This window comes from Aspergillus neoniger (assembly GCF_003184625.1).
Source record: "Aspergillus neoniger CBS 115656 unplaced genomic scaffold BO87scaffold_53, whole genome shotgun sequence".
In the NCBI taxonomy this organism is placed as follows: Eukaryota; Fungi; Ascomycota; class Eurotiomycetes; order Eurotiales; family Aspergillaceae; genus Aspergillus; species Aspergillus neoniger.
The window spans coordinates 1-25,009 of record NW_020291181.1 but is presented as its reverse complement, the minus strand read 5'-3'; the positions used below and the strand labels follow the sequence as shown (position 1 = coordinate 25,009).

The window sequence follows — 25,009 nt, the reverse complement described above, 5'->3', positions numbered from 1 at the left end:
GGTATAAACTATGTAGTGCCACCAATCAATAATGTTCAAGGGGTGGAATCTTGACGCAGGTCCCGTTGGGACTTGTTGGTAAGTGGAGTTAGGTTTCGGTCGACGTCCGAAGCTTTTCCTTGAACGCACACCACCACGTTTGCCCTCACACAATAGATCGTGGCTGCCTTCTTCACCCTACGCTAGATTACCACGGAGTACTAAAAGTATTAGACCACTACTACCATTGTGTACCTGCACAATTGGACCATGTGGACACCATCTGAGACCAGCGTCTCAAATTGATTGCACCACGTTGTCTCTCGGGTTTTCTTCGCTCGGTAACTATCTTCCTGCAGGAAGACCCCTGAAGCCCATCGCACGGCATGCCGGCATAGACCACGCGAAGGAATTTATCTACACAATCACCGATGATCCTTGCCATGTCTCCCCTCAGCCCCCCAGAATCCCAGCTGATGGATTGCTGGGGTTTTTATCACCACCAGATATACGCTGATGATCGCAGTGGTACGGACCAGTTCCCAGCGGGACGCACAGCGCATTGAACACGGCGGACAGAAAGATCGACCTCTGAACCACGGTCGCAGACAAGCCACCTCGATCAATTACCGCCGATTACTCAGTGTCAATCTATTCTGGTCTCAGTTCTGGCTCGTCAATCTAGCGGCGGAGAAAGTTAAAAAAGTTAAAAATTCGCCGAGCCGTGGAAATGAAAAGCCAATGAATCCTGCATCCGGTTCAAATAGTCTTGCACAAATTAGCGGACGCCTTCCCAATCTTTATCGTAACTCCGACCGGGCTGAGTCTGAGTTAAAGAATCGCATCCCCTTGCCCTTTAGGTTCTGGTGGCGACGACAGCCCTTTCGTAATATTATTCATTAATTCGGATCCTTCTTGCACAGAACCACAAAAGACCACAAATCCCCCTCTTCCCCCCTCCCTGAAATGGGAAACTTATATGGAATCGCCTGACCCGCCTGGTCGCTGCTCCCTGCATCGCTGACTCGTATCGCCGGCCGTGCAGGATGACTTACGAAGAGAATCGGTACTGGAAGAATGTCCTGACCATCGTACCCATCATTGGTGCTGCCCTGGCCACCGTTTCGTATGTCTTGCGACTATATTCGCGGCGCTTCACCACCGCCGGTCTGAAAGTAGAGGACTGGTTGATGGGCGTGGGCTTGATTCTTTCCTACTGCGTAACCGCCTTTGTTGTGGACAGTGAGTTGCTCGCACTTCTCATGCATAGCTGGCCGACCGAGTGAATACTAATTCTTGCTGCGCATATAGCCGCATTCAATGGCGTGGGTTTACCAGTTAGCTCTCTGCCGGCTGACGAACGGCGACGTATCCAATTTGTATGTTCTCAACGGCAACACATTGTTCGCGATGGCATCCACTAACCGATGCACGAAATTGATACAGGGTTCATGGATGATTCAGAAATTTTGGGCGCCGTCGGCTGCGTTTGTGAAGATATCGATCGTCGTGTTCCTGAAGCGTCTACTGGGAACGGTGCGCGCGTATGCAATTATCTCGAATATCCTGATTGGCTTTATTGCCTGTTGGGCCGTCACGGCACTGCTTGTCAACATTTTTCAGTGTACTCCAGTTCAGTACTACTATGACAAGGATCTCAAGGGACATTGCATGAGTGGTCAGCGAGCCTTCTTCCAGGCGATGGGAGCGATTTCTCTGGTTGAGGATGTCATTGTGCTGTGTCTACCCACACCTATTGTTTGGGGGCTACAGATCACCTTTCGTCAGAAAATTGCTGTGACGCTCGTGTTCTCCCTGGGTGGACTGTAGGTTATCTTGTGGAGTGCATGCGATTTCCGGTGCTAACAACTGAGTAGGGTCTGTATATTCAGTCTGATGCGTCTGATTGAGTTCCGTACCTTCGTCACTACCGACCTGGCTTGTGAGTTACCTCCCCGTGGAACACTGTTGGTGTTCTCGACTAACTGATTTCAGCCTCGAGTGCCAAAGAGTCTGTCTGGACTTGTCTCGAGCTCGATGTAGCTATCATTTGTGGCTGTCTGCCTCTCATGAAGCCGCTGATTCAGGGCTTCCTCGGCAAAGTGCGAAGCGGAGTCTCCAAAGCCCGTTCCCACCCGTCATCCGGCACGAAGCTATACTTTCCCAACGGCACCACCCACAACAACGATGGATTTCGCCAGATCAACGATCCGTTGAGCTCCATGGCCTCCAAGAACGCTCATATCGCTGCCGATGAGAGTCGAAGAAGTTCCGACGTTGAGCTGCAGGGCATCGCGGTAACCACCCGAATCGACCAGGATATCGACCGCCCGCGTACCGGAAATTAGACAGATGTCTCCGCCGAACACGTATGGCCACGGTGAAAGGTACTGCCAGGATGATAGTCTGTACTGGGCCTACAATAGTGCAGCTGCTTATGAAGTGCTACTGAATGCGGCTGGACAAAGGGATTAGCCCGCACCCCGACCCCAGCATCCTGCACTTATTAGAGACGAGGGACACCGCCTACGTGTTCCATGCAAGGTCCGAGTGTATGGTGCTCAAGCACTTGGCTCCGGCCTGACATCTCTTCGGTAACAACGAAGATGAAGGGGCCTACTGCTCATCTGCTACGCATCTGAAAGAGATGCGATAAGCAACGCCATCGGCATAAACGTCTACGAAGTCTGACGAAATAGATATAGATCGATAGATTAAACCTAATTCACATAATACTTCACAGCTATCGCACTGATGCAGCTCTCACTACGATTACAGCAATAGTAAAGTGAATTTTGTCACATATTTTGTGTGTTTAGTATGCAAAACCAGAGTGAATCCCGAAAATTCCATCGTCCCACGGGAATGAAACCGAGACTCCCCAAATCCCTGGACATGTTCGCACTGGCCGACCCGCGCGAAACCCTAGAATCAGCACCCTGCATGTCCGCAATCCCCCAATTCCGGAGATCTCGAGACAGAGAAAAGTATTTGCCGGAATTACGTTGATGAGGCCTATAGTATATCTAAAACCATGGATCGGGTGGATTTCCCGAGCGGGGAGACTTACTCTACATTTTTATAAAGGCAATTTCAGCCCGAAGCGCTAACTCCAAATTAGTCTACTCATAATATGTAGCTCAGACACCATGACATCCTCTTGTTAACATGACTCGAAAAGGCCATGATATACTATATTGATTAACAATTATAGCCTACAAAGTAGTATTTCTATGGCTTGAGGGATCCACAGCACTGCACATCATATCATATCTGATAAGCAGATCCGCCGTTATTCAACACCCAGTCTGGGAATGATCACTGCTACTTACTATCTTAGCCTGCGGAGAGATTTAAGGGACAACGGCGGTCGAAAAGAATTAGTTTGGCTTGAAAGTATTGGTGAATGGAGATTAGAATGGGGAGAGTGACCCAGACATGACGATCCTAATACACTGATAATTTTGACACACAGAAGATGCGGTGAAGTTAGCGTGGGATCGGCAGGGGGTTATCCGTTTCCATCACTTACAAATGTAGACTTTATGGAGACTAAAATGTTGAAACATGAGTCAGTTTTATTCTCTGGTGTGCCTGTCCGGTTACTTTTGCGGCTTAAGTTCTGCTGGGATGGAGTTTGGTGTCAAATGGGACGGTGTAGTAGGGGTATGGTCAGTGCACTGTACTGCCATACTCCGCTGTTGGTTGTTCAGTCTTAGGACATTATTTGGGAGGTCTGTTCGACTCGAGCAGGCGAGTAGAGAGGAGAAAATGAATGGTACGAGATGGGAGGTGGCTACAGCCATATTCTTTGGCTAGCATGATCATTCGAATAGGCATGAAGTCACTTCGCTGACACTATATTAGGCCTGCATACATACTGGATCTAGCCGCTATTTTAGTGTTACTATATATTTCGCTGAGTCGCAAAGTTCCATCATAGTAGCAATAATGCACGTGATGCCATTCGCACATCCTAATGACTAGTGATGAGATATATGACTATAGTGAAGGCTGGTTTAGTGACTATCCATGTGCTCAGTAATGTTTCTATCCCTTACTGTCAGCAATTTCGCACTGTTATTGCGAAGTAGAGAAAGCGATTCATCTGGTGAAACATGGAAGTACGGCAAGTTCCGGCTGCACTCGTTCGTTTGCATTCACCACTCGTTTGCTTTCACTGACGTCCCGATTTCCTTCTCACCTCTACTAAATGAAATCTTCCTCCTTCTCCTCCCATCTTCACGCTCGCTCTCATTCAAGTCCTCATTCATCCACATATTCAGTCATCGCGCAACAAGTTACACCGACCTCATACCTTAACCCAAACTGACCAACAAGATGGAATGCCACGACGCCTCACGCGTTCCTGAATACATGCAATACCTGGAGGGACAGAGGCAAATCCTAAAGGATGCCCAATCTCGCAGGGGTCAGCCAGTCGAACTGACAAAGTCCCGCGAGGAGATAATAAACCAGTTTGTTCATCGCTACTTGGCGGAGACTACCACACCCGTGGACAAAAATGCGATTCGCACGTCATTTGTCCCTCCTGCGTACCCACCATCCATTGCAGCATTGGGAGATTTGAAGAAGATTCCCATCAAGGATCTTACCATCGAGACTCATCATCGTGGCTCTTACATCCTCTTGAGAGCACTTACTCCTGCTTTTAGGAAGACAGGAATCGTGACGGTGGTGGAAGATGAGGAAGGAGACGTTCTTGCATTGCAGCTGTATAACCAGGATAGGGATCTCGTAACAGATGGGCGGCTCGTTGATGGAACTATTGTGCTTATAAAAGAGCCTTATCTGAAAGTCATGGGCGATGGAGATTGTGGACTGCGGGTCGACCATCTTTCTGATATCAAATTCATCCTGGAGGATGACTCTCTGGTGCCCTCAATCTGGAGAGATGAGTCAGAAGATAGTATCTCTGCTAACTTCTGGAAAACAACGGGCAACGATCTCTACAATGAGAAGGACTATCATCTTGCTATAAACTGGTACAGATTAACCTGAAACTGATAAAACGATAAAGTAACGCTAACGATGGTACAGTTATTCTAAGGCTCTGAATTGTTCCACAACTCCCAAGGAAGAGCTTACCGTAAGGCTTAATCGTGCTCAGGCATTCCTCAAAACCCATCAGTTCGACGCGGCCCTGTGTGATGTCGAGCATATCCTATCCAAGGATAGATCTGCTGAGAAAGCATTGTTCCGTAAAGCTCAGGCCCTTTACTATCTTCAGAGATTTCGAGAGTGCTGTGATGTTTACGTAGATCTTTGCAAGGCCTATCCAAACAATGCCACCGCTAAAATCGAGTTTGCACGGGCTGCAGCGCGACTCACAGAGCAGCAGACTGGCAAGTATCCATTCAAAGAAATGCAGGAGGAGGCAACGAAACTCAAACCCCCACATTTGGACCACGCAACGTATGTTGGCCCTGTTGAGGTGAGGCCCTCTACCCATGGACGTGGTTTGTTTACAACACAGGCGGTCCGTGCCGGTGACCTACTTCTTTGTGAAAAGGCCTTTGTGTATGCTTTCCATGAAGAGGGTGATATGACCAACGTTTCAATATTGGTGTACGCCGATACAGACAGTATGAAAGTAGGTACCCAAGCCGAACTGAATAGTCTCATCGTACGAAAGCTGCACAACAACCCATCGTTCATTCCGACATTTAATGATCTGTACCATGGCTCATATACTTCTGTGGATGTCTCTGAGGTCGACGGTTCACCCATTGTCGATACGTAAGTCTCACTTTCCAGGGCGCGGGCAACATGGAATATACTGACATTTCCAGTTATTTGGCTGAACGAGTAATGTCACTTAATGGTTTCGGCTGCTCGGTAACCTCACGTACAGCCCACATTTGCAGGATCAATGCCGACAACGGGGATCTTGACACTGATAATGAACGATTTGATTCCACCGGAATCTGGCGTCTCGCATCTTACGTAAATCACTGCTGTTATCCGAACACATACCGTGCATTCATCGGAGATATGATGGTACTTCGCGCTACACAGGATCTTCCCGCAAACACAGAGCTCAAATTCTGGTATCGAACACCCGTGGATGACGGTACAGCAGAAAATGTATATCAGAAATATTGGGGATTCCAGTGTGACTGCGCAATTTGTCATGATGTGCGCGAAACAGGGGAAGCTGGTTTGGCGAAGCGACGAGAACTCATGGCTGCTTCGGACTCGTCCATGAATTACATAGCTATCGCCTACAAATCCTCGTTCAGTCTTAAAGAGCAGACTGCTGCAATCACTATGACAGAAGCCGCTATTGCTATGATTGAGCAAACGTATCGGCGATCACCCTTGGAAGTGCCTCGTCTTGGGATCTGTAAAACAGGACTGTTTTTGGCAGAAGTGCATGCTACCCATGGTCGTTGGCGGAAAGCTATTGGATATGCTATCAGAACGCTGGAATCCCTCGGCTACGTGATTGAAGGCTGGCAAATTCCGTACAAAAAAGGTAGGCAGTTGCGTGTCACGCAATGGGGACTGGCAATGGACGTCCTTGTCCGGTGTTGGATGATCCTTTGCTGCACTTATGGCGAGGTGGCACCTGAGCTTGCTGACCACGCTGAATTTTACGCTAGAGTGACGTACAAAATATGCATTGGCGAGGATGAGACATTTGGGGATACCTATAATCGGTACTGCGGCCGAGTCGATGGAATGGTCGTGCACAGTAGTTGAGTCTACAAGAGTGTGCTCCTGTTACAGTTGGTGTTTTCCGGGTTTTTTTCTCCATATCGCTTTCCTACAATTGCTTTTGCCATCGCGTTAGTCTATCTATAAAATTGAATATGATCTCCATAAAATTGAAATTTTAAAATGGATGACCCACTGTACATATGTAACTTCGGCTAGAACTGCCGTTAGTGTACTACATAAACATATCGATGAGCCGTAGAAACCTTCGGTATCGAGCCAGGGTGCCTCTTCGTCGCACACTCGACTCTATACTCTTTTCATTACTAAAAAGGCAATTCATCACTAAGTCTACATCAGTCAACGCCAAGCTTCATCGAAGCCTGACAGGTAAACAGAAAGTGGACCAAGGACGGAGAGGATAAAAGAGAAACCAGGCGACTCTCTTGGATGCTTCTATGCACGAGGGGCCAATTTGGCCTCTTTACGTAACTGGTTTGGGGCAGGAAGATCAATATACATCAATGAACACATGACAGGACGAGTGAAGCTTAAGTCCTTGGAATTTAGAACTGTATTAATATATATGCACTCCACTAATCCCATCCATTCGGTTATCCCGAAATTGGCTCGCAGCTGAGACACTACTGCCTCAGGCATCAGTCAGTGGCCTTGGGCCGTGGCCATAGAATTTACATGGAATTTTAAATTCCAACTCCCTAAAGCATCACTTACGACCTACCCCCTTGAGGTCAGTAATTGACGAGATATCCTACAGGTTAATGCTAACGCCTAACGACATCCAGTAATATCGTTAGGTAAACCCTGGAATCGGCGATCCGGGTATACTTCTCCGCATGAACGCTGAAACATACCCTGTCAGATCGTACAGGGATCAGAACCTCGCTACTAATTGCGCTACACAAGATGACTCATTACCAAAGCACACAACATGAGCTAGGTAATTGGACTTTTTCGTGAGCCGAGGAGCTCACAAGGCTGACACAAGGACACGCAGATCGGGCTCTGCCCTCTGTCATCCATCATTCATCATTGAGGGAACACAACCTCACTTACCCATATAATTGAATCCGTCCTGTTTTGATCTTTTAAACTCCTTTATGAATTGAAAGTTTTGGAACAGAGGAACCATGGCTCTTTCTATAGGGAACGCTAACCTTTCTCTGACGGAGCATTTGAGTGCGCCACCTAAAGCATCACTCCAAATACTCGGGACACATAATGTCAATGAAGATAACAATATTATTGATTTTGATATTTGGGTCGACTGCTCGAAAACAGTCGGTATAAGATCGGCCAAGTTCCTGACAGAAAATGATGTGGAATCTCGCTGTTGGAGCTACTCCGCTGACTGCGATAACGGTGACCCCAAAGATATATTGGGCGGATGGCTTAATGACTGGTTAAACCATGATGATGCAGACGATCAAAAGTCAGTTCTTTTGGATGACTTGGTCCAATTGCCTCGCCTTATACTGACAAATTCATGTCGTTTTTCAGCTGGAGTCTTCATAAATCTGGCGATATTCTGAACGGGGATCACACAGCTCTCAGAACTCATATCGAGCGCCTGGCACAGAAGACCGCCTACGGTGGTTCTGTTGAAGTGTCGTTCCATACTCCCTCAATAAAATTGGAAGCAGGAAATAATGCCTCCGCCGAGGACGGACACATTGCAGAAATCTTTCTGGAGTGGGCTTTTGAGTGCTCCTTCACCCCAACCGACCAGGTATGGAGCGAGCTAGTCCAGAATGCGATGGTAGACCATAAGAAAGGCTGGATCGAGCCACTTGCACCACGGCCTTCGCACGGAATGTCTCCCTTTCGGAGAGCAATGAGAATCAACGGTACTTCCCATGTTGTATCGCAGGAGCAGAATGCGAATGGGGTAACGCACTCAGTAAGGCAGTTCTCTTCATGGGGTGTTGACAGGTCCGCGTAAAACGGTGGATGCTTGCATTACTAGTGTCAATATGTCACATCGATCTGCTCTGGTTTTTCCTAGTTGGATCTGCTGCTATTTGATTTCTTTCGCAAATGCATACTGTAGCTTTCGGTTCATCAATATTGATAGATCGACTTGATTTTTGTGAGATTCAACCGTCGAGGGCATAGATGTCCTGTTGAGCTTCTTCTGCCAAGGAGGTCGTACCATAGAAATAGTGTGGGGTAAGCTGCATAATTTCATGATCACCCAACCACTGCTGGAGAGTACCAATTTGCTCATTTATATCTCATATATACGAACATCCAATAGAGTTTGCGGTTTGTTGTATCCATGGTTGAGGTCGGGTCCCCACAACCGATGAGATCATAGACTTCTGGCGGATTGTATATACGGGCCGGGATGAATAGCGGAACATGAAGCCACTCCTATCTTCATGTGCGCATTTTGCGACTCATCCACCTTTACATCTTTTCTGTCATATACCACATCTCATATTGAGTCACTCATCATGCATGATTACCTTGGCCATCCTCTGGGGCTAGTGGGTTGGTTTGCTCGGACGATCCAAGCCATCAGCTCGATCATCGTCCTGGGAATTACAGCCTGGGCTGTGAGTGAGGACAACAAGACTCTCAGTGTTATTTTCTCACTTGTCATTGTAAGTGGTCTGTTCAGGTACTTTTTTTTTTTTTTTTTGAAAGGTCTTATTCTCACCTTGGTACAGGCTACAACGAGTCTGGTCGTCATAGCTGTAGCTGTAGGCATCAGCTGCTTAGCACGTCGGGCCAAGTGGCACATTATCCCACTATTTGTCACCGATGCAATCATATCCTACCTGTAAGTAGTATTCTGATACTAGGGCTAGGCCGGTTGAGGGTCAATGCTGATCACTATAGGTGGCTCACCTCGTTCATCCTGCTCGCTCTGAACTTCAACCGCAGGACCTGTCGCGTGAACCGCTGGATTGGAGAAGTATCTTGCTCCCGAAGCTATACTGCCGAGGCATTTAGTTTCATTGCATTGTAAGTGACTCGAAAACGTCCGCTGAATCCTCATTGCTGACTCGTGACAGTTTCACTACTCTCATGGGCCTATTTTTGGAGACCGCCTACATTTACTGGGCGAAGCCTGATAGTGTGCCCGGAACGGAAAAACGGCTACATCAAGAACGCCTTTCTGAAAACCTCAATGCGGCTGGCCTGACATAAGGGCTGTTTTACAAGTGCCTATCGGTGAAATCTCGTGCAGCGGCTGTCCGACACCACTTCCTCATGATATTTTTACTACTATATTTATGTCCTTGAACCATTATTGACATACTGAGTGTTTGCTAGGCACTGGACTTTATGGTCCGGTCAATTCGCTCTCTCTGATATGTTGTTAGCCTCCTCGGCTGTTTTGCCACGCTCGCTTCCCATTGCACATTGATTGTAACTTGACATTCGCTATGAGAAATATTATCTATCTGGTCAGAAACAAACCCAGTTCATTGCAAAGTAGACGCAGACCCGGGTATTTCTTAATACACCCACTTTCCACTAAGTTGTCCTTGTAATCCTTGGGAAGTCGTCCATCCACTTGGTTATCCATCCTCACGGCCAATGGCGCTATACTACTTGGTTGAGCGCCTCCTTCGTTGATGAGTCTCTACCTCGAGATCATTAGTATACTTCAGAACCCAGATCACTCGGACGGGTAAAGGAATCCTCACCAGAGATCGAAGCGACAGTATCCTTGAGCGGCATCAATGCTCAGTTCACAGTATGTGCAACAGTCTTTACAGCCTTCCCATGTGCAGCAGTATTCACCCACCATGCTACAAGAATCATCTCGCTGTTCTAGTGGAATACTCGCTGCTGCAACATAGCCAGCGAAGGCAGAAATTGCGATAAAGAGGGAGAATTTCATATTGAAAGCCTTTTAGATTTCACGGTTCAAAAGAAGAAACGAGGACCAGCAAGATGTTCTCGAGGAGTGAATTATAAATTCAGGATGGTTAGAGATTCGATCTTGATACATCATTGCCCTTCTTTATACCATTTCGATGTTCGTTTAATGAGCCAAAACCAACAAAAGCAACGTTGTTCAGCGGTGTGATCAACGTACGTCTGACCCCAAACCCCGAGGGACGGTGATCCGTGCATCACTCTCCAGCCTAACAGGGAATAGTTTTTTTTAATGATCGGCAATGCGCTGAAAGTGACTTGTTCTTACTCACGAGTAGGAAGTAGTTATGTACAGACCAATGCATTGCACATCCTCAGCCGCATAAGAGACCGAGCTAGTCTGGATGAAGATGTAGATCCCAAAAGGAACCACAGCGGACACTGTTGTCCTCCAAACCAAACAACATGCTTATGGCAATTCAGATCCCGTATCTCTGTCCTATTCCGAGCCATCCGGTCCACGAATGACCCAGCCATGATCATTGACGTATCCAAGGACATGGAATCCACCTGGCTAATACCTACCAGTCAATCCATGAGAATCAATCAGCAAATGAGTGAGGATGGAGATAGCATCAAGATTGGGCACTCATTTGTCCTCATTGTCGGATAGGAAGACCTGCATAGATCACGGCTAGACAAAATGCAGATCTCTTATGGTTGCCATCAGAGTTAATCACACGGTTACACTCATAACCTTATGGGTCACTGTCAGAAGGCCTATAGACAGAGCATTCTGTGATGAATTATCTCAAACTAAGAATACATTAATACACCCTACATATCTCTCAATTCTTTATCTGATGTCCCCTCTCCGATCTCATGAGTTTCTCCGCTCCCGTCGAACCCCAACAAGTCCTTCCCCATACCCCACTCCATTGCTTTTTCTAAGTTGCTTTTCCTAAATTGCTTTTCCTAAATTGCTGCACGCTCTACGCAGCACTGAGCCACGGCGTGGGGTCTGCGCACCACGCTGTTTGCGGTACCCTTTCAACAACCCCCCTAGTGCCTCATAGGTAGCGCCTGGTAACGGACATCCCCGGAACTCCTGTAACCCTTCTTCAGGTTTACCGAAAAAATGTTGTTAGCATCGGCCACCAACAGCGTGGTGAACCAGAGGTTGGAAAAGGTCTGAGCGGCAATCATTACTAGTTACAGTAATGGCTCTCCTTCCTGCAGTTAGCCAATGCGGACACCATGCAACCCTTGGTCATATTACCCTAGAGATATAGGTCAAGCAGAATTACTATCTCCTACTCCGGTATCGCAAACTATGGGATCAGCATAAACCACCATAACAAGTTTAACAAATCCTACTACGTATGGATATGACACGGATTACCAATACATATCTTGATAGCTCACGAAGATTCTTCTTCCATTCAACAGTCATATATACCTGGTTTTCCAAGGAAACAGCCGTAATGAGCAAGATCTTGTTGGAAGTCAGCTAGCCATCCATACGAAGAAACCAGAATGCAGGCCGGGCTACCATTGAACAAAGCAATAAGCAACGCAAGGGTCGACCTTACGAATTTTTAGTTTAAACCACTTCAACCCCGCACGCTTAACCTGTTATCCCAATCGCCCCTTCATGGGATGATTGGCTATCCTCAGCGATACCCGAGGATGGATCATCCAGTGCATACCATGCTCTCGGGGCATCACACACATCTCAGTCAAAAGCAATCATGTCCATCATCAATGCGGGCGTGGACAGCCCTACGGATTTCAAGCGCACTTAAGAAACCGCAATGACCCCATCCATCCTTCTCCTTCATCGAGACTTCAGTAATCTACTCACCCATATCTGCCTACTACTTCTATATTGATCTATATCCATCCACAATATGAAGTTCATCAGTCTTTTCACATCCACCACTGCCATTGGAATGGTGACTGCGGCTCGCGTTCCGATAGGTGACCGCCAATTCCTCGCTAGATTATATGTTCCTCCTCAAGGTGGTGGGTGATTTCCTCTCTCTTATCACCAAGTTCGTGTTAGCTAACTGGAATGTAGAGGGCGAGGACTGCCGAGCGCACACTGGCGAGTACTGTTGCACATGGGAGGGTTGTCGATCATGCTGCTGGTGGGAGAAATGTGATTTGAGCATCGATGCTGCGCAGGGCAAGTGCGTACCGAATTGGTGAGAGATCAGTCGAAAGGTAAGTTCATTATATGAAACATGTACCTCTTCTGTCGAGGCTTCAGGTCACGGCCGCTAATGTGTTTGGTAGGAGACAGTCTTACTTGGTAGAGGTGAAGTCCCATATCGGCTATCAGGCTTCGTAGGTTTTGTTTGTGTCGAGGTCATGTTTGACTCAATACACTGCCATGTATGCAATGAAAATTGAATCCGCACTGTTAATATGAATACCATGAGTTATAACCCTTTATCAAGAGCCTCTTCTCGATAAGATGTTCTGGAAGACGTCTATAATTTATTAAGTACGTCCTACAATGCGTAGTGCCGGGCTCAAGTCTGGTCGGGCTTGAACTGAGGCAATTGTGCCGTACATGCTGTGCAAGAACTAGAAAAAAACTGTCTTCACGCCGGCACGACTAGGTTGACGGATGGCTGGGAGATAGATCGGCAGGTCTCTTCTTTCTTTTCGGTGCCTATAGATGACTAGATAATACCAAAAATCCTGGTCCACTTCGATGTGACCCTGGCAGGATATGACTGAATGTTTCTAGTACCGTCGATGTGATGCTGAGCTGCTCTAATATGTACTTCTATCGAATACCTCGAAGCTCGCAGTCTTCACTGTTCTCCATGTGATCTCCGTGGTAGTGGTTCTGAACCCCACAGAACGGAAAAAGATGGATGCATGCAACTATTCTTATGGCGGCTAAACAGTAGCAGGAACATGGTAAGATCTAGCAAAAAATGGTGGCTGTTATGCCTCACAAACCTGTTTTTCTTGATGGGGCGAGATTTCATCAGCAGACGATACTATTGGTCCGCGCGTGAAACAAGAGCAGCACTATGCCTGTCATGGGAAAGCGCGGGGAGCTGCCTAAGATAATCTATTCTTGGCACTGCTCGTATATTTCGAAGGATTGCCAAGCATCCTGCCAGCTTCCCAGAACTCGAGATCAGGGCCAGAATATGCTCTTATTTGTCTGTCTTGCAGAGATGAAACTGATTTATTGTCAGTTATTTTTATCGATTCTATGTCTGCCTGATGGCGAGACCCTGTTGACGCCGAATGAGATGTATATAGACCTAGATCGTGCTGCATCTCGGCCAGTATATTAGACATCGAAAACAAGTATCTCAATCAATTTTGAATATCGTGACAAGACTCGCTAGCTCGCCGCCATGAGCACAACCACAGCTTCAATCTCTTCTACCACCAGTGCTCTGGCCTCAACCCAAACATGCACCAATCCCAAACCAGGGAAGAATGGCTACCTCCCTCCAGAGGCTTGTGACGATATCCTCCTCTACGTCCCCTCTTTAGCGGCGGCAGTACTATTCTGTGTTCTATACGGCCTAACCCTCATATGCCACGGGATACAAGCATTTCTCTACAAGAAGGTACACACCGTCCTCATTCAAACCCACACTCCAACCGACTAACAACCACCATCAGCGCTACGCCTGGGTCATCATGATGGGCGCAATCTGGGAACTAATCGCGTTCATATTCCGCGCCCTCCTCACCCGACAACAGAATAACTCCAACTACGACACTGTCTATACGATCATGTTCTTGCTCGCTCCTCTCTGTACCTCTCCCCCTTCCACCCCTCCACTCTCCATCACTCACTAACTAACCTCAGGGATCAACGCCTTCCTCTACATGACCCTCGGCCGACTCATCTACTTCTTCACCCCAGACCAGAAACTCGCTGGCATCACAGCCCGCCGCTACGGCCGACTCTTCGTCTGGCTCGACTTATTCGCCTTCCTCGTGCAACTCGGCGGCGCAGCCATCACCACTCAGACAGATGTACCAACCAGCACGATCATGTTAGGCGTGCATATCTACATGGGTGGAATCGGACTGCAGGAGTTATTCATCCTAATCTTCACAGGCCTGATCATCCATCTCCATCGAAAACTCATCCAGCTTGAACAGGCAGGGATCTTAAGTCCGGGCGGTATGGCAGGAATGAACATGACCACAAGCAGAAATAAGCCTATGCCTTGGCGATGGCTATTCTACGTAATGTACACTGCATTGGGGATGATCACTGTACGTCTATACCACTTCCACCTTACCGGTTCCAGGGAGAGCATTGATGAACTGATGAATATGGTGTGGTGAAACAGATCCGAATCATCTTCCGACTCTGCCAATACGCACAAGGCACAGACCCGAGTAATCCCGTTCTCACGCATGAAGCATACGAGTATGTCTTTGATGCGGTGCCGATGTTCATTGCGCTGGTGTTGTTGAATGTGGTTCATCCGGGGCGGGTGTTGCAGGGGCCGGAGTCGGAGTTCCCGAGGGTGAGTCGGGCGGAGAAGAAGCGGTTGAAGAGGGAGAAGAAGCAGGCGAAGAGAGAGAGGAAGGAGGCGAAGAGGGTGGAGAAGGAGATGAGGAAGGGAGGTCAGAGTGGGTGGTGGTGGAAGAGGGGAAGGGAGAGGGGGAGTGAGACGTTTGAGATTCTTTCGGAGCGAGAGGGGGTAGAGGGGAGGGTTTAGTTGATGTTGGGCATTCTCTGGTGTGTGTTGTGGAGAGGTTTAAACTTGGCTTTTGACATGTAGTGATAGCGATAGATTGATTTGAGATATACGATCATCGTGTCTAAGTCAACGACAGGGTCTCGGGCAGTTGATCGAAGTAAGACTATCGAGGAAAGTAAAGTATGGTGGTCAAACAAGGGAGTTTACGTAGCAATCATTCTACAATCTATGTACTCGATGCAGAGTATTAACAGTCTATATCAATCATTATCTTCACCTGAATGTGGTCCACACTCGCAGGTACAATATTCTGTTGCAGGTCGAGATTGGAATCATCACAATCTCTACCACTCATACCATCCTCAATCATGTAGCATAATTCGCCGCCAACACCAAAATATCCTCCAGACTTTCTGCACACTCCAAGCTATATGACATGGACAATCTCTCCAACGTCGGCGAGGTAACCCCCACCGGAGTCTGCGCTTGTGCATTCCTCTCACTCGACCCCCGATCCACAGGCGGCCAACCCTGACTGCCATCCCGCGAAGCTGTTCGACTCCTCTGCCAGCGACCCTTCTCACAGAAACTCCGAATCACTCCCACCAGATCTAAGTCCCGATCCGCGTCCTGCTCCGGTGATGGTAGATGTTTAGGACTACTCCGGTCGCGCTCTCTCGCTAGTAATGCCTCTAAGAGATGCACGCCCCGTCGGGCGATCATGTTCGATTCGTTGTGCGAGAGGATCTCCAGGCCGTCGTTGATGAGTTGGCGGTGGTAGGTTGTTTCTGGGTCGGATGTGGTCCGGTGGAAGAGGTCGAGACATAATATTATCTGTTTTTATTAGCCAACCATAAAGATCGTGAGGACGATAAGTGAATGCGTACGCTAGCAGCAACACTGAAAGCCTGGTGGATCCAAAGCACCGGTCCGCCGTCATGGATTGCCTCCTTCTGTTCCTTGATGATTGTCCGGGCAGCAGCAACACACGTGCGACGCGTCCTAGCGAACACAGGATTTGTGAAGCTTAACTCGAGGAACTTTCGATGGATCATGATGATCTTGTGCGATGAGCTGATCGCCAAGCTGCGTCTCGCCCAGTGGACATATCTCGGCCACTCCGGATGCTCCTCGACAGGTACATTCCTCAAGTAGAGTGGGAGACCCTGTGTAGCCAAGCTGCGCAGTTTACGATCATGTTCCAAAACCTTCTCGTATCGCGTATACAGGGTATTCGACGCAGCCATACTGTCCTGCAACGATGGCATAAGCGCCGCGACCTGGTAAAAGAACCTTGAGTAGCCCGCGACACTTGGTTCATCGTCAGGTCGCTTCAGCATATCATCGTCACGACAGTTCCGCGGACGGGCGGTATTCAGGCACGTCCGTGGGATGAGATAACTTTCCGAGAAGGGTATGGAGAACCAGTCTTGGATGCAGAGTTGGCACCATGCACGACGGCCAATTTCGCGGTCAATCATGGCCGGCGAGGGTTCTATTTCACGTTCCGAGCCGAGACGGTGTAGTCCCAGACCCTGGGCAATACGGGTAGCGGCTGCGAGCAGGACAGAGAGGCTATTAGAAAAGCCGAGGAGATGAGCGGACATGGTTAGTGTTGCGATGGCCTGGACGGCATATAAGGAGTGGATGGCGGTAAAGTCGGCGTGGTGTAGACACGTCGAGACGGCTTTGAACCATCGCTGCGCTAGAGTGGTCTGCTCCCATTCGGAAAAGCCCCATGTCTGGGCAGTCATGCGAGGAGCGCAGGCGAGGGCGCCGGTAAGGACAGAGAAGAGAAGAGCGACCCATTGCAGGTCGACGCGAGGATGGGCGATATGACCATTGGCGAAGCGGAAGAAGTCGTCGAGTTCGTCTTGTAGACGAAGGGAGTGAAAGGAGCCATGGTACCAAAGCACGCAGTCGCAATGGTAAGAGACGAGCTGCTGCATGAGCTCACGGTCTGGGAGGAGGAGCTGGAGATACGCCAGAGCGGAGGAAACTTCGGGGTTCCGGTCATCGCCGCTGCCTTCGGCCGTCACGTCGCCAGGGGAATGATGCTCAACACCATCTTTACGGGCTAGCATATCGTGATAGTCCGGGTTCTTCCGTCGGCCCCAGGCGAGGAACTCGAGGATGGTGGCGGCGTCCGCCATTTCACGTTCGGGGGTCTCCACCGTCTCGGAGACAGGGGTATTGCTGGCATTGTGGATGATCTCAGATTTGGATCGAGAATTAGGTTGCAAATGTGGATCAGTCGCCTCTCTCAGGGCAGATTCAAGCTCCTGGACACGAGCTTGTAGTCTCTCCACCTCATCGTCGCTACCTCGGGCACGAGAACAAGTAATGCCTCTGTCGGAGTCAGCCGCTGTCAAGAGCAAATTCGGGGAAGCTCACCTCCTGGTGCAATTGCGACATGGAACAACTTTGTCACAGCGGATTTTGCGCCGAGTGCACTCCACACAGGCCAGGCGTCGACGGATGGAGCTCATGATGGGGAGAAAGTGGTTTGTTGTTCGGCCGGGTTGGGGTTGGACCAGTCACTGATTGATAAGGCGGGGAAACGGCCGACATCGCAGTTCCCCGCTGATAAGCTCGGCCGAGCTGACTCTCTTAGCTTCGTTTCGTATAACTATACCCTCATCAACACCATCATAGCATCAGAGCATTATAGCATCATCAAGCTACATCCAAGCTAGAAAAATGACAACACGATACGTTGACCGTCCTATCCCTCGCATCTCGCTGCGCGACTTTGACCAGCGCATCGACGAAATCACCGCCGAACTTGTCAACGCCGCGGAGAACGTGGGCTTCTTCACCCTAGTTGACCATGGCATTTCCGTCTCCGAAATCGATAACATGTTCTCCACTGCACAGCGCTTCTTCTCCCTCCCCGACGACATCAAAGCCACTGTACCATGGAACGCCAACAACGTAGGATGGGAGAAGAAAGCCCAAATACGGCCCTCGACGGGCCAGCCCGATACCAAAGAGTCCTACCAGCTGCAGTTCGGGGAGAACATGACCGACCTGTGGATGGACGATGCACATCTTCCTGGCTTCAAAGACACATCCCTCACATTTATGCACCGCGTACAGGATGTTTCTGAACGCTTGATGATCTGCTTCGCGCGGGGCCTCGGCTTCCCGGTTGACTTCTTCATCAAATGCCACGATGTATCGCGACCGAACGAACAAACCACCATGCGTCTCTTACATTACTACGCCTTACCAGACCAACCTGACGGGAAGACCTACCACCGGGCTGGAGCACACGCAGACTGGGACTTTCTCACCCTTCTATTTCAAAAGGAAGGCCAGAGCGGGCTGGAGATATGCCCCGGACGAGAGGTCGTGACAGAATTCGGCATCGGGGATAAATGGACACGAGTGGAGGCACATACTGGGGATATAGTATGTAACATTGGGGACTTGCTGATGTCGTGGTCGGACGATCGGTTCAAGTCCACGTTTCATCGCGTCAAGGCGCCTTCCGAACCAGGTGATTATTTCGGCGATCGATATAGTATCGCGTACTTCAATCAGCCGTGCAAGGACGCGTTGATCCAGGGGCCGAAGAAGAAGTATCCGCTTGTCACGGGGGAGCAGTTCAATGCGAATGCGATGAAGAGAAATTTTGCGGCGTTGCAGGAGAAGTTGAAGTTGATGGAGCAGGTTGCTTGACTGTTTTCTTTACTTAACCAGATAGCTACAATGTTTAACAAGAGTTTATGACCGTGTTTTTCATATTTAGTCTCGATTAGTCTATCTTGTAACTGTGCATACTCGTCCATGATAATTACAAGATTAATGTACTCCAAGGTGACAATATCCTAAGGCAGCACCGTATCCACCTTCTCATCCTCCTTCAACACCAGATTCAGTACCACACCCACGACCGCAGCAATAATAAACGGCGTCTCAACAATCTGGTTTATACCCTGCTCAAACCCCTGTAAATGCACATTCGGTCCGCTATACGCCAACACGGAACTAAACCAGCTCGGTGAGACGATATCCATCATGCCGATCCCCAGCGACGCAGTAAGAATGAATCTATTGCGTCGGTTGAAATCAACCAGACCGAGGACACGCACACCAGCCACCACAATCGTGCTATACAGAAACACCTGCATTCCTCCGAGCACCGAAGGAGGCATGGATCCGAAGACAGCGCCGAATTTGCCAAAGATGCCCATCAGAAGGAGGAAGGCAGAGGCACACCATCCGGCTCGTCGGCTCTGTACCCATAAGCACTGTAGCGGCAAGAAAATAGTGAAAATACGTACGGCGCATCCAGTCAACGAAATAACCCCATTATTTCCCGCCTGACTAACCATCGGCAAGCCAGTGCCCAACGCACTGTTCAGACTTCCCAGTCCATCACACAGGATCCCGCCCTGAATGCGACTATGGAACTCCCGTCCCTCGATATCAACGCGAGAAATCTCGGCTGTAGCCAGGATATCCGGCATGCAGCTGACAGCCTCGCAGACGAACATGATAAGAAGCGGGAGAACGAGTGCACCGTCGACAGACAACGGGAAGGTATGTACCCAGAGAAAGGTACCCACGGGTGCAGCGTCGATCTCGTCGCGAGACCAGTAGCCTGTTGCGCCGGAAATGGCACAGCCGACTGCTAGGCCTAGGATGACTGAGGCGGACTTCATGAGTGGGGAGCCGACGAACTCGACAAATATGATGGTGGCGAAGACGCTGAAGCCGAGGCCGATAAGTTTGGGGTCACCCCTGAGAGTATTAGCATTTTACATGAAATGGAGGGAGGAACATACCATGGTAGTGGTTTCGGAGCATCCACATTGGGACATAGGGCGTAATACCCTGTTCCACCATCGCAGTTTGAACTACCACCCCAGTTCTCCATCCCACTTGAGATAAGGTATACTCCAACGAGGAGCAGCAGAGTTCCCGTGACTACCTTGGGAAAGATACGATTCAGCACCTTTGGAGCTACTAGGGACATGAGGATCTGTATCCAGACGGTACACAAACAGGTACCTAGCACGGCACCCCATGCTTCGGGACACGGGAGACGCGAACCGTTCTCGTCTGTCGGGCATGAATCATTGTTGTACCTGGTGTCTGCGTAGTTCATGGCAACAGCGATAACATCGAATGTGGGACCGACTACAGAGAGTAGCCCCGTGCCAATATATAATGGTGTTTTGAAGAGGTGTATCCGTGTTACCTGCAATGCTGTGGCGATGCCGGTAGTGATGAATGCTGCAGAGACCAGGTACTGCGACTGTACCGAATTCAGATAAAAGGCACCACTTGCGAGGGCCAAAGGAGGAGAAACCACCGAACCGATCATTGTTAGGGCATGTTGCAGGCCCAGGATGATGGTTAGTAAGATCGGAACCTCATCATTGAGGCCATAGAATGGCGGTTCAGCGCCTTTGTAGCGCTTGTTGAGAGGGTAAATATTCGGTGTAATCAGGTACATGTAGTCCTTGAATATATTAGTAGAGCCAAAGTATGGTAAATAAGCACCTACATAGTCGCCGATCCAGCCATCTCTACTAGTCAGATAGTGTTTCCAGTATCCCCACTTCGATGAAGCGTGGAGAACTTCCCCAGTTGTGTGGGACGGGGACTCTTCAGTGGAGATAGGGCTAGACTTGGACTCCATAGCGGATCTCGATGAGAAGAGTAGCAGTCCCATCAACTGATCCAGCAGAACTAGCTCATCTTGTATAATTTTCTATATCTCCCCGATAACGGTGATATCAGATAACGATAAGCCATTCATGCAGGTATCGACATCGGCAAATGGATAGCTCCTCGGCCGAGGGCTGCTTATCGTGATCGACAGTGTTGAACGTCCCCACCAGAGCTACAAGAGCTCCCTCCATTCTTCTTCTGTCCTTTTCAACACCATACAGAATCAAAATGACCTCAGCACCTCCTAAAGAAACATTATTTACGCACGCCACAATCATAACCATCAATCCCGACCGTGCCATAATCCGCAATGGATACCTCCTCGTGCGCGACACCCGCATCGCCGCTATCGGGGCATCTCCCGTCCCCGCCGATCTTCTCACGCCAGGCATAACAACCATCGACTGCACCGGCAAGATCATCCTCCCAGGACTGATCAACATCCACGCGCACTTGGTTCAATCTCTTCTCCGCGGACTGGCCGAAGACCTCCCTCTCCACAACTGGCTCTGCGACGCAATCTGGCCCCTCGAGGCATCTTACGCAGACAAGGATGGCTACCATGCTGCGCGGCTCACCATCGCGGAGATGCTTTAGACGGGGACGACATGTTTCTTGGACCCCATGGTGACCTATCGAGCGGGATGGGAGAGTGTCTGTGATGCTGTGGGGGAGATGGGAATTAGGGGGTGTTTGGTAAACATACCTATCCTTTCCACTCTATTATATTCCGGGGTAAATATTAACATGTTAGGATCGTGATAGGGCAAACTCATCAAGTTCCCCGAAACAAACCGCCAACTATCCATCACCGACCCACGCGACCAGGACCTCCTCGTCATGTCTATTCCCGGTCTGCTCTCCGCCCACGAAGCCCACCATGGCACGCACAATAACCGACTGCACGTGTGGGCCGCGGCTGGAACTCCCCGGGGCGCACCAGCTTCACTATACCGCGAGCTAGGAGAAACATGTGCATCGCACGGCATCTCACTAACCATGCACTGCGCCGAGGCACCCCGAGACCGAGAGATCTACCATGATGTGTACGGGTGCAGCGCGATGGAATTCATCCGGGATACGGAACTCTGCCCTAACCTTCGAGAAACACAGAGCAAAAGTCACAGTCTCGTGCTAGCACATATGGTCAACCTTGACCTTGAAGCAGATTTACCACTCCTAAGTGCTACGCATACATCGGTAGCGCATAACCCGAGCTCGAATCTGAAACTAGCATCTGGGGTGGCGCCGATACCAGCGATGCTGGAGTATGAGCACGGGATTAATGTGGGGCTAGGGACAGATGGCGCGCCGTGTTCGAATCACTACGATATGTTCCAGGAGATGCATTTAGCTGCGATTCTGCATAAGGGGGTGTGTCGCGACGCGAGGGTGGTCGGGGCGGAGACGGTGTTGGAAATGGCGACGATTAATGGAGCTAGGGCGCTGGGGCTGGGAGATGAGATTGGGAGTTTGGAGGTCGGTAAGAAGGCAGATCTGGTGGTTGTGGATCCGTATGGGAGGGGAGGGGTGGGCGCTGCGCCGTGGCATTGGGAGGATGAGGATGGGGCGAAGGTTGTTACGACGGTGATTCATGGGTGTACGGGTAGAGATGTAGATTTGACGATGGTTGATGGAGAGATTTTGGTGGTGGGTGGGAAGTTGGTGTGTGGGCTTGAGGGGGAGATCATTTCGCAGGCCCAGAAGGCTAGTCGGGGGGTTAGAGCAAGGTGTAGGAGCAGGATGGGGTTGGAATCATGATATTTTGGGTGTCTATATTTCAGAACATATATCAAAAGAGGTTTCCCTCACTTTTGTGGGCCTTCATTGAAGAAGACCACCTGCACGGTCACATCGTCTCTCACTCGCCGAGAAGCCGGAAAGCTAAAAGCAAGCCGACCAGCTATCATCTCATGATGATTGCCCCCAAGAGAATTGCGCACTAAATGCACAGCAGCATTGTCATCCTGGACTGCTGTCCGTTCCTCCACGAATTGCCAATCCACTTCATCCCAAAACCGGCTGAAGTCAAACCGTCCAGGAGACTCCAACCTGCTGCTCTTCTCACCTACAGCTGCCCCCTCCAACCACTTCCCCACCAAATCAACAGCCTGCTGACTAGACATCATATCCCACAGCCCATCGGTCGCCATAATCAGAAACGCCGGCTCTCCATCCCTAATCCTAGTACTAGTAACCACCGGCTCAGCCGTCAAATACGGCGGCGTGCGAACCGGATACCTCGGCGTCAACGGCGCCGGGCCATAGAACCTCTTCTGCACATCATTCTGAAACTCCAACGGCCATTTCCACTGACAATCGCCGAAAGCACGCGAGACAGCCAGACCCAATACGCGGCCACCCTTGACCACCTCATCTTCACCAGGATGTTCCGCACGAAGCCTAGCAATCTCATCTTCGTTCTTACCAGTCTGATCCACAGACAGAGGAACAGCCTCCCACCCCCCATCTGCTCGTTTCCTCGCCAACACCGCGCGTGAATCACCAGTACATACAACATGCAACATGCGCGACGCAGGATCATACAACGACAGCAAAGCACACGATCCCGCATACGCAGGAGCAAGCCTCTTCACCTTTTCCGCCAACGGCATCTCACTTTCCGACAACTCCATCGCCCCCTTAACAATCGAATCATCAAGACCCACAAACCCGTCCATAATCGCCCGATGAACCGCCTCTTCACCCACATCACCTCCATTGCAACTCAACAACCCCAATCGATCCCGCACAACCCCCACCAACCTCTCCCTCAACACCTCGGCCATCTGCCCGCCCAAGTGCCCATCAAACACCCCCCACGCCATCCACTGCGCCTGTTCGTTACTATCATCATGACCACCCCACGGCGCCTCAAACCTCCCATGCACAAACCGGTCCTCGCACGGGTCATTAGACCCCACCTGCACACCATCATATCTGCTCACGCCGGGGACTTTTCTCACGGGAAAGGAGTACGCATCGCGCGATATCAGCCGCGTTACTTCTTCCTCTGAGAGACCTATCTCTACCACTACCACCGCTTCGTGTGTAGGCGGTATGTGAGGAAGATACGGTGCATCGTTGGCTGTATCTGCATTGTCATTGTTGTGGCTAGGAGTAGTAATATCCCTAATACTAGTGTCTGTGTTGGTGCTGAGCCACCATAATGCAGGCGCGCTAACCGCACTAACTAGTGCGACGGTTCTTATCGTATTTGATGATGGTGTGGATGTGGATGTGGATGCTCCTCTAGTGGAATAGAAATTGGAAGAGCTAGTGTGGTTGTGGCTCCAGTTCCGTGAGACTAATAAATAGTAGTGTTGGTGGTGACGGATTGGTGATGATGTTGTGGGCACGCGTCGTGGTACTTTCAGTAGACGCGTACGCGCCCCACCCAATGAGGAGGTGAACATGGGCGGCACTAAGAGTACTAAGGGAGATAGATGGAGGCTGTGGAGGGAGCAATTAGGGTAGGATTATAAATTAGTACTTTGTGTGGTCTCAGTTGAGGAGTAATTGAATACACCACATACCTGCTGGAATTATTTGTCGGTCATTAACAAATCAGGTAGTTATTATCAGGTTACATTGGCTGAGTTGTGGAATCTGAGTGTCGGGGTGACATTCCAGGGATGGTCACGTGCTATTATGCTTGCTTGGTGGTCTATTCTTAGGTTTCTTTGATTATTAGTCTCTGCAAAGCATAAAGTCAAACAGGCATTTGCATATAGCATATAAATACGATATGTTGGAACGTCTACTCGTAGGAAGCAAAGAAAGGGCAGAGAGTTGTTTTTGTGTGTTGTGTTGTGTTCCTATCTAGGGGTTGCGCAGCGAGGGTAGAAGTAGGGGTTGTTTGGTATGTAGGGGTCACGTGACCGAGGCTACTAGTATTACTGCTTCAACACGGCCCCCTAGGCGAGGGAGCGTTGAACGAGGTGTTGAAGTCATATTCCTTTCCTAGATAGGCAATTTTTCGTATCTCAAACATCGTTTTCGGGATGCGCGGCGGTGGTGCTGGTAGTGGGAAGGGGGGTCATCCGTAGGAGGTGTCTGAATGCGTGGAATGGTTCCCGATCCAGTGGTTTGGTAAGGCCGTCAGCGGG

The 25,009-nt window shown here is 49.6% G+C and overlaps 10 protein-coding genes across 10 annotated transcripts; 7 read left to right on the top strand and 3 right to left on the bottom strand.

Moving 5' to 3' along the window:
• Positions 1 to 1,025: 1,025 nt before the first annotated feature.
• BO87DRAFT_449231 (uncharacterized protein) lies at positions 1,026 to 2,811 on the top strand (the record flags this gene model as incomplete). The annotated part of the gene is made up of 6 exons (XM_025628345.1): positions 1,026 to 1,221; positions 1,291 to 1,358; positions 1,426 to 1,805; positions 1,857 to 1,921; positions 1,975 to 2,348; positions 2,377 to 2,811. 5 exons carry the CDS (start codon positions 1,026 to 1,028, stop codon positions 2,325 to 2,327), a joined length of 1,062 nt encoding a protein of 353 aa, XP_025474610.1. The 3' UTR covers positions 2,328 to 2,348; positions 2,377 to 2,811.
• A 1,509-nt stretch (positions 2,812 to 4,320) lies between these two features.
• On the top strand, positions 4,321 to 6,705 carry BO87DRAFT_320408 (TPR domain protein; the record flags this gene model as incomplete). The annotated part of the gene is made up of 3 exons (XM_025619895.1): positions 4,321 to 4,985; positions 5,041 to 5,739; positions 5,793 to 6,705. 3 exons carry the CDS (start codon positions 4,321 to 4,323, stop codon positions 6,703 to 6,705), a joined length of 2,277 nt encoding a protein of 758 aa, XP_025474609.1.
• A 996-nt stretch (positions 6,706 to 7,701) lies between these two features.
• BO87DRAFT_369531 (uncharacterized protein) lies at positions 7,702 to 8,903 on the top strand. Its single transcript, XM_025621986.1, has 2 exons — positions 7,702 to 8,113; positions 8,182 to 8,903. Exons 1-2 carry the CDS (start codon positions 7,812 to 7,814, stop codon positions 8,621 to 8,623), a joined length of 744 nt encoding a protein of 247 aa, XP_025474608.1. The 5' UTR covers positions 7,702 to 7,811; the 3' UTR covers positions 8,624 to 8,903.
• A 182-nt stretch (positions 8,904 to 9,085) lies between these two features.
• BO87DRAFT_463232 (MARVEL domain-containing protein) lies at positions 9,086 to 9,911 on the top strand. Its single transcript, XM_025629222.1, has 4 exons — positions 9,086 to 9,287; positions 9,354 to 9,466; positions 9,526 to 9,651; positions 9,702 to 9,911. The coding sequence occupies exons 1-4, from the start codon at positions 9,138 to 9,140 to the stop codon at positions 9,835 to 9,837; spliced, it is 525 nt and encodes a 174-aa protein (XP_025474607.1). The 5' UTR covers positions 9,086 to 9,137; the 3' UTR covers positions 9,838 to 9,911.
• Positions 9,912 to 13,767: 3,856 nt separating this feature from the next.
• BO87DRAFT_419842 (RTA1 domain-containing protein) lies at positions 13,768 to 15,233 on the top strand (the record flags this gene model as incomplete). The annotated part of the gene is made up of 4 exons (XM_025626968.1): positions 13,768 to 14,120; positions 14,176 to 14,311; positions 14,366 to 14,781; positions 14,859 to 15,233. The coding sequence occupies exons 1-4, from the start codon at positions 13,902 to 13,904 to the stop codon at positions 15,231 to 15,233; spliced, it is 1,146 nt and encodes a 381-aa protein (XP_025474606.1). The 5' UTR covers positions 13,768 to 13,901.
• A 258-nt stretch (positions 15,234 to 15,491) lies between these two features.
• BO87DRAFT_463230 (Zn(II)2Cys6 transcription factor) lies at positions 15,492 to 17,704 on the bottom strand (the record flags this gene model as incomplete). The annotated part of the gene is made up of 3 exons (XM_025629221.1): positions 15,492 to 16,049; positions 16,103 to 17,564; positions 17,610 to 17,704. 3 exons carry the CDS (start codon positions 17,702 to 17,704, stop codon positions 15,582 to 15,584), a joined length of 2,025 nt encoding a protein of 674 aa, XP_025474605.1. The 3' UTR covers positions 15,492 to 15,581.
• Positions 17,705 to 17,915: 211 nt separating this feature from the next.
• Positions 17,916 to 18,973, top strand: BO87DRAFT_369524 (Clavaminate synthase-like protein; the record flags this gene model as incomplete). Its single annotated transcript, XM_025621985.1, has 1 exon — positions 17,916 to 18,973. One exon carries the CDS (start codon positions 17,916 to 17,918, stop codon positions 18,897 to 18,899), a length of 984 nt encoding a protein of 327 aa, XP_025474604.1. The 3' UTR covers positions 18,900 to 18,973.
• A 75-nt stretch (positions 18,974 to 19,048) lies between these two features.
• BO87DRAFT_449222 (purine permease) lies at positions 19,049 to 20,868 on the bottom strand (the record flags this gene model as incomplete). The annotated part of the gene is made up of 4 exons (XM_025628344.1): positions 19,049 to 19,456; positions 19,505 to 19,964; positions 20,009 to 20,688; positions 20,734 to 20,868. The coding sequence occupies 4 exons, from the start codon at positions 20,866 to 20,868 to the stop codon at positions 19,049 to 19,051; spliced, it is 1,683 nt and encodes a 560-aa protein (XP_025474603.1).
• Positions 20,869 to 21,128: 260 nt separating this feature from the next.
• BO87DRAFT_449218 (amidohydrolase family protein) lies at positions 21,129 to 22,661 on the top strand (the record flags this gene model as incomplete). The annotated part of the gene is made up of 3 exons (XM_025628343.1): positions 21,129 to 21,356; positions 21,498 to 21,596; positions 21,666 to 22,661. The coding sequence occupies 3 exons, from the start codon at positions 21,129 to 21,131 to the stop codon at positions 22,659 to 22,661; spliced, it is 1,323 nt and encodes a 440-aa protein (XP_025474602.1).
• Positions 22,660 to 24,470, bottom strand: BO87DRAFT_369520 (PP2C family serine/threonine-protein phosphatase). The gene is made up of 2 exons (XM_025621984.1): positions 24,437 to 24,470; positions 22,660 to 24,353 (listed from the first exon to the last, which is right to left on the bottom strand). The coding sequence occupies exon 2, from the start codon at positions 24,314 to 24,316 to the stop codon at positions 22,709 to 22,711; it is 1,608 nt and encodes a 535-aa protein (XP_025474601.1). The 5' UTR covers positions 24,317 to 24,353; positions 24,437 to 24,470; the 3' UTR covers positions 22,660 to 22,708.
• Positions 24,471 to 25,009: the final 539 nt, after the last annotated feature.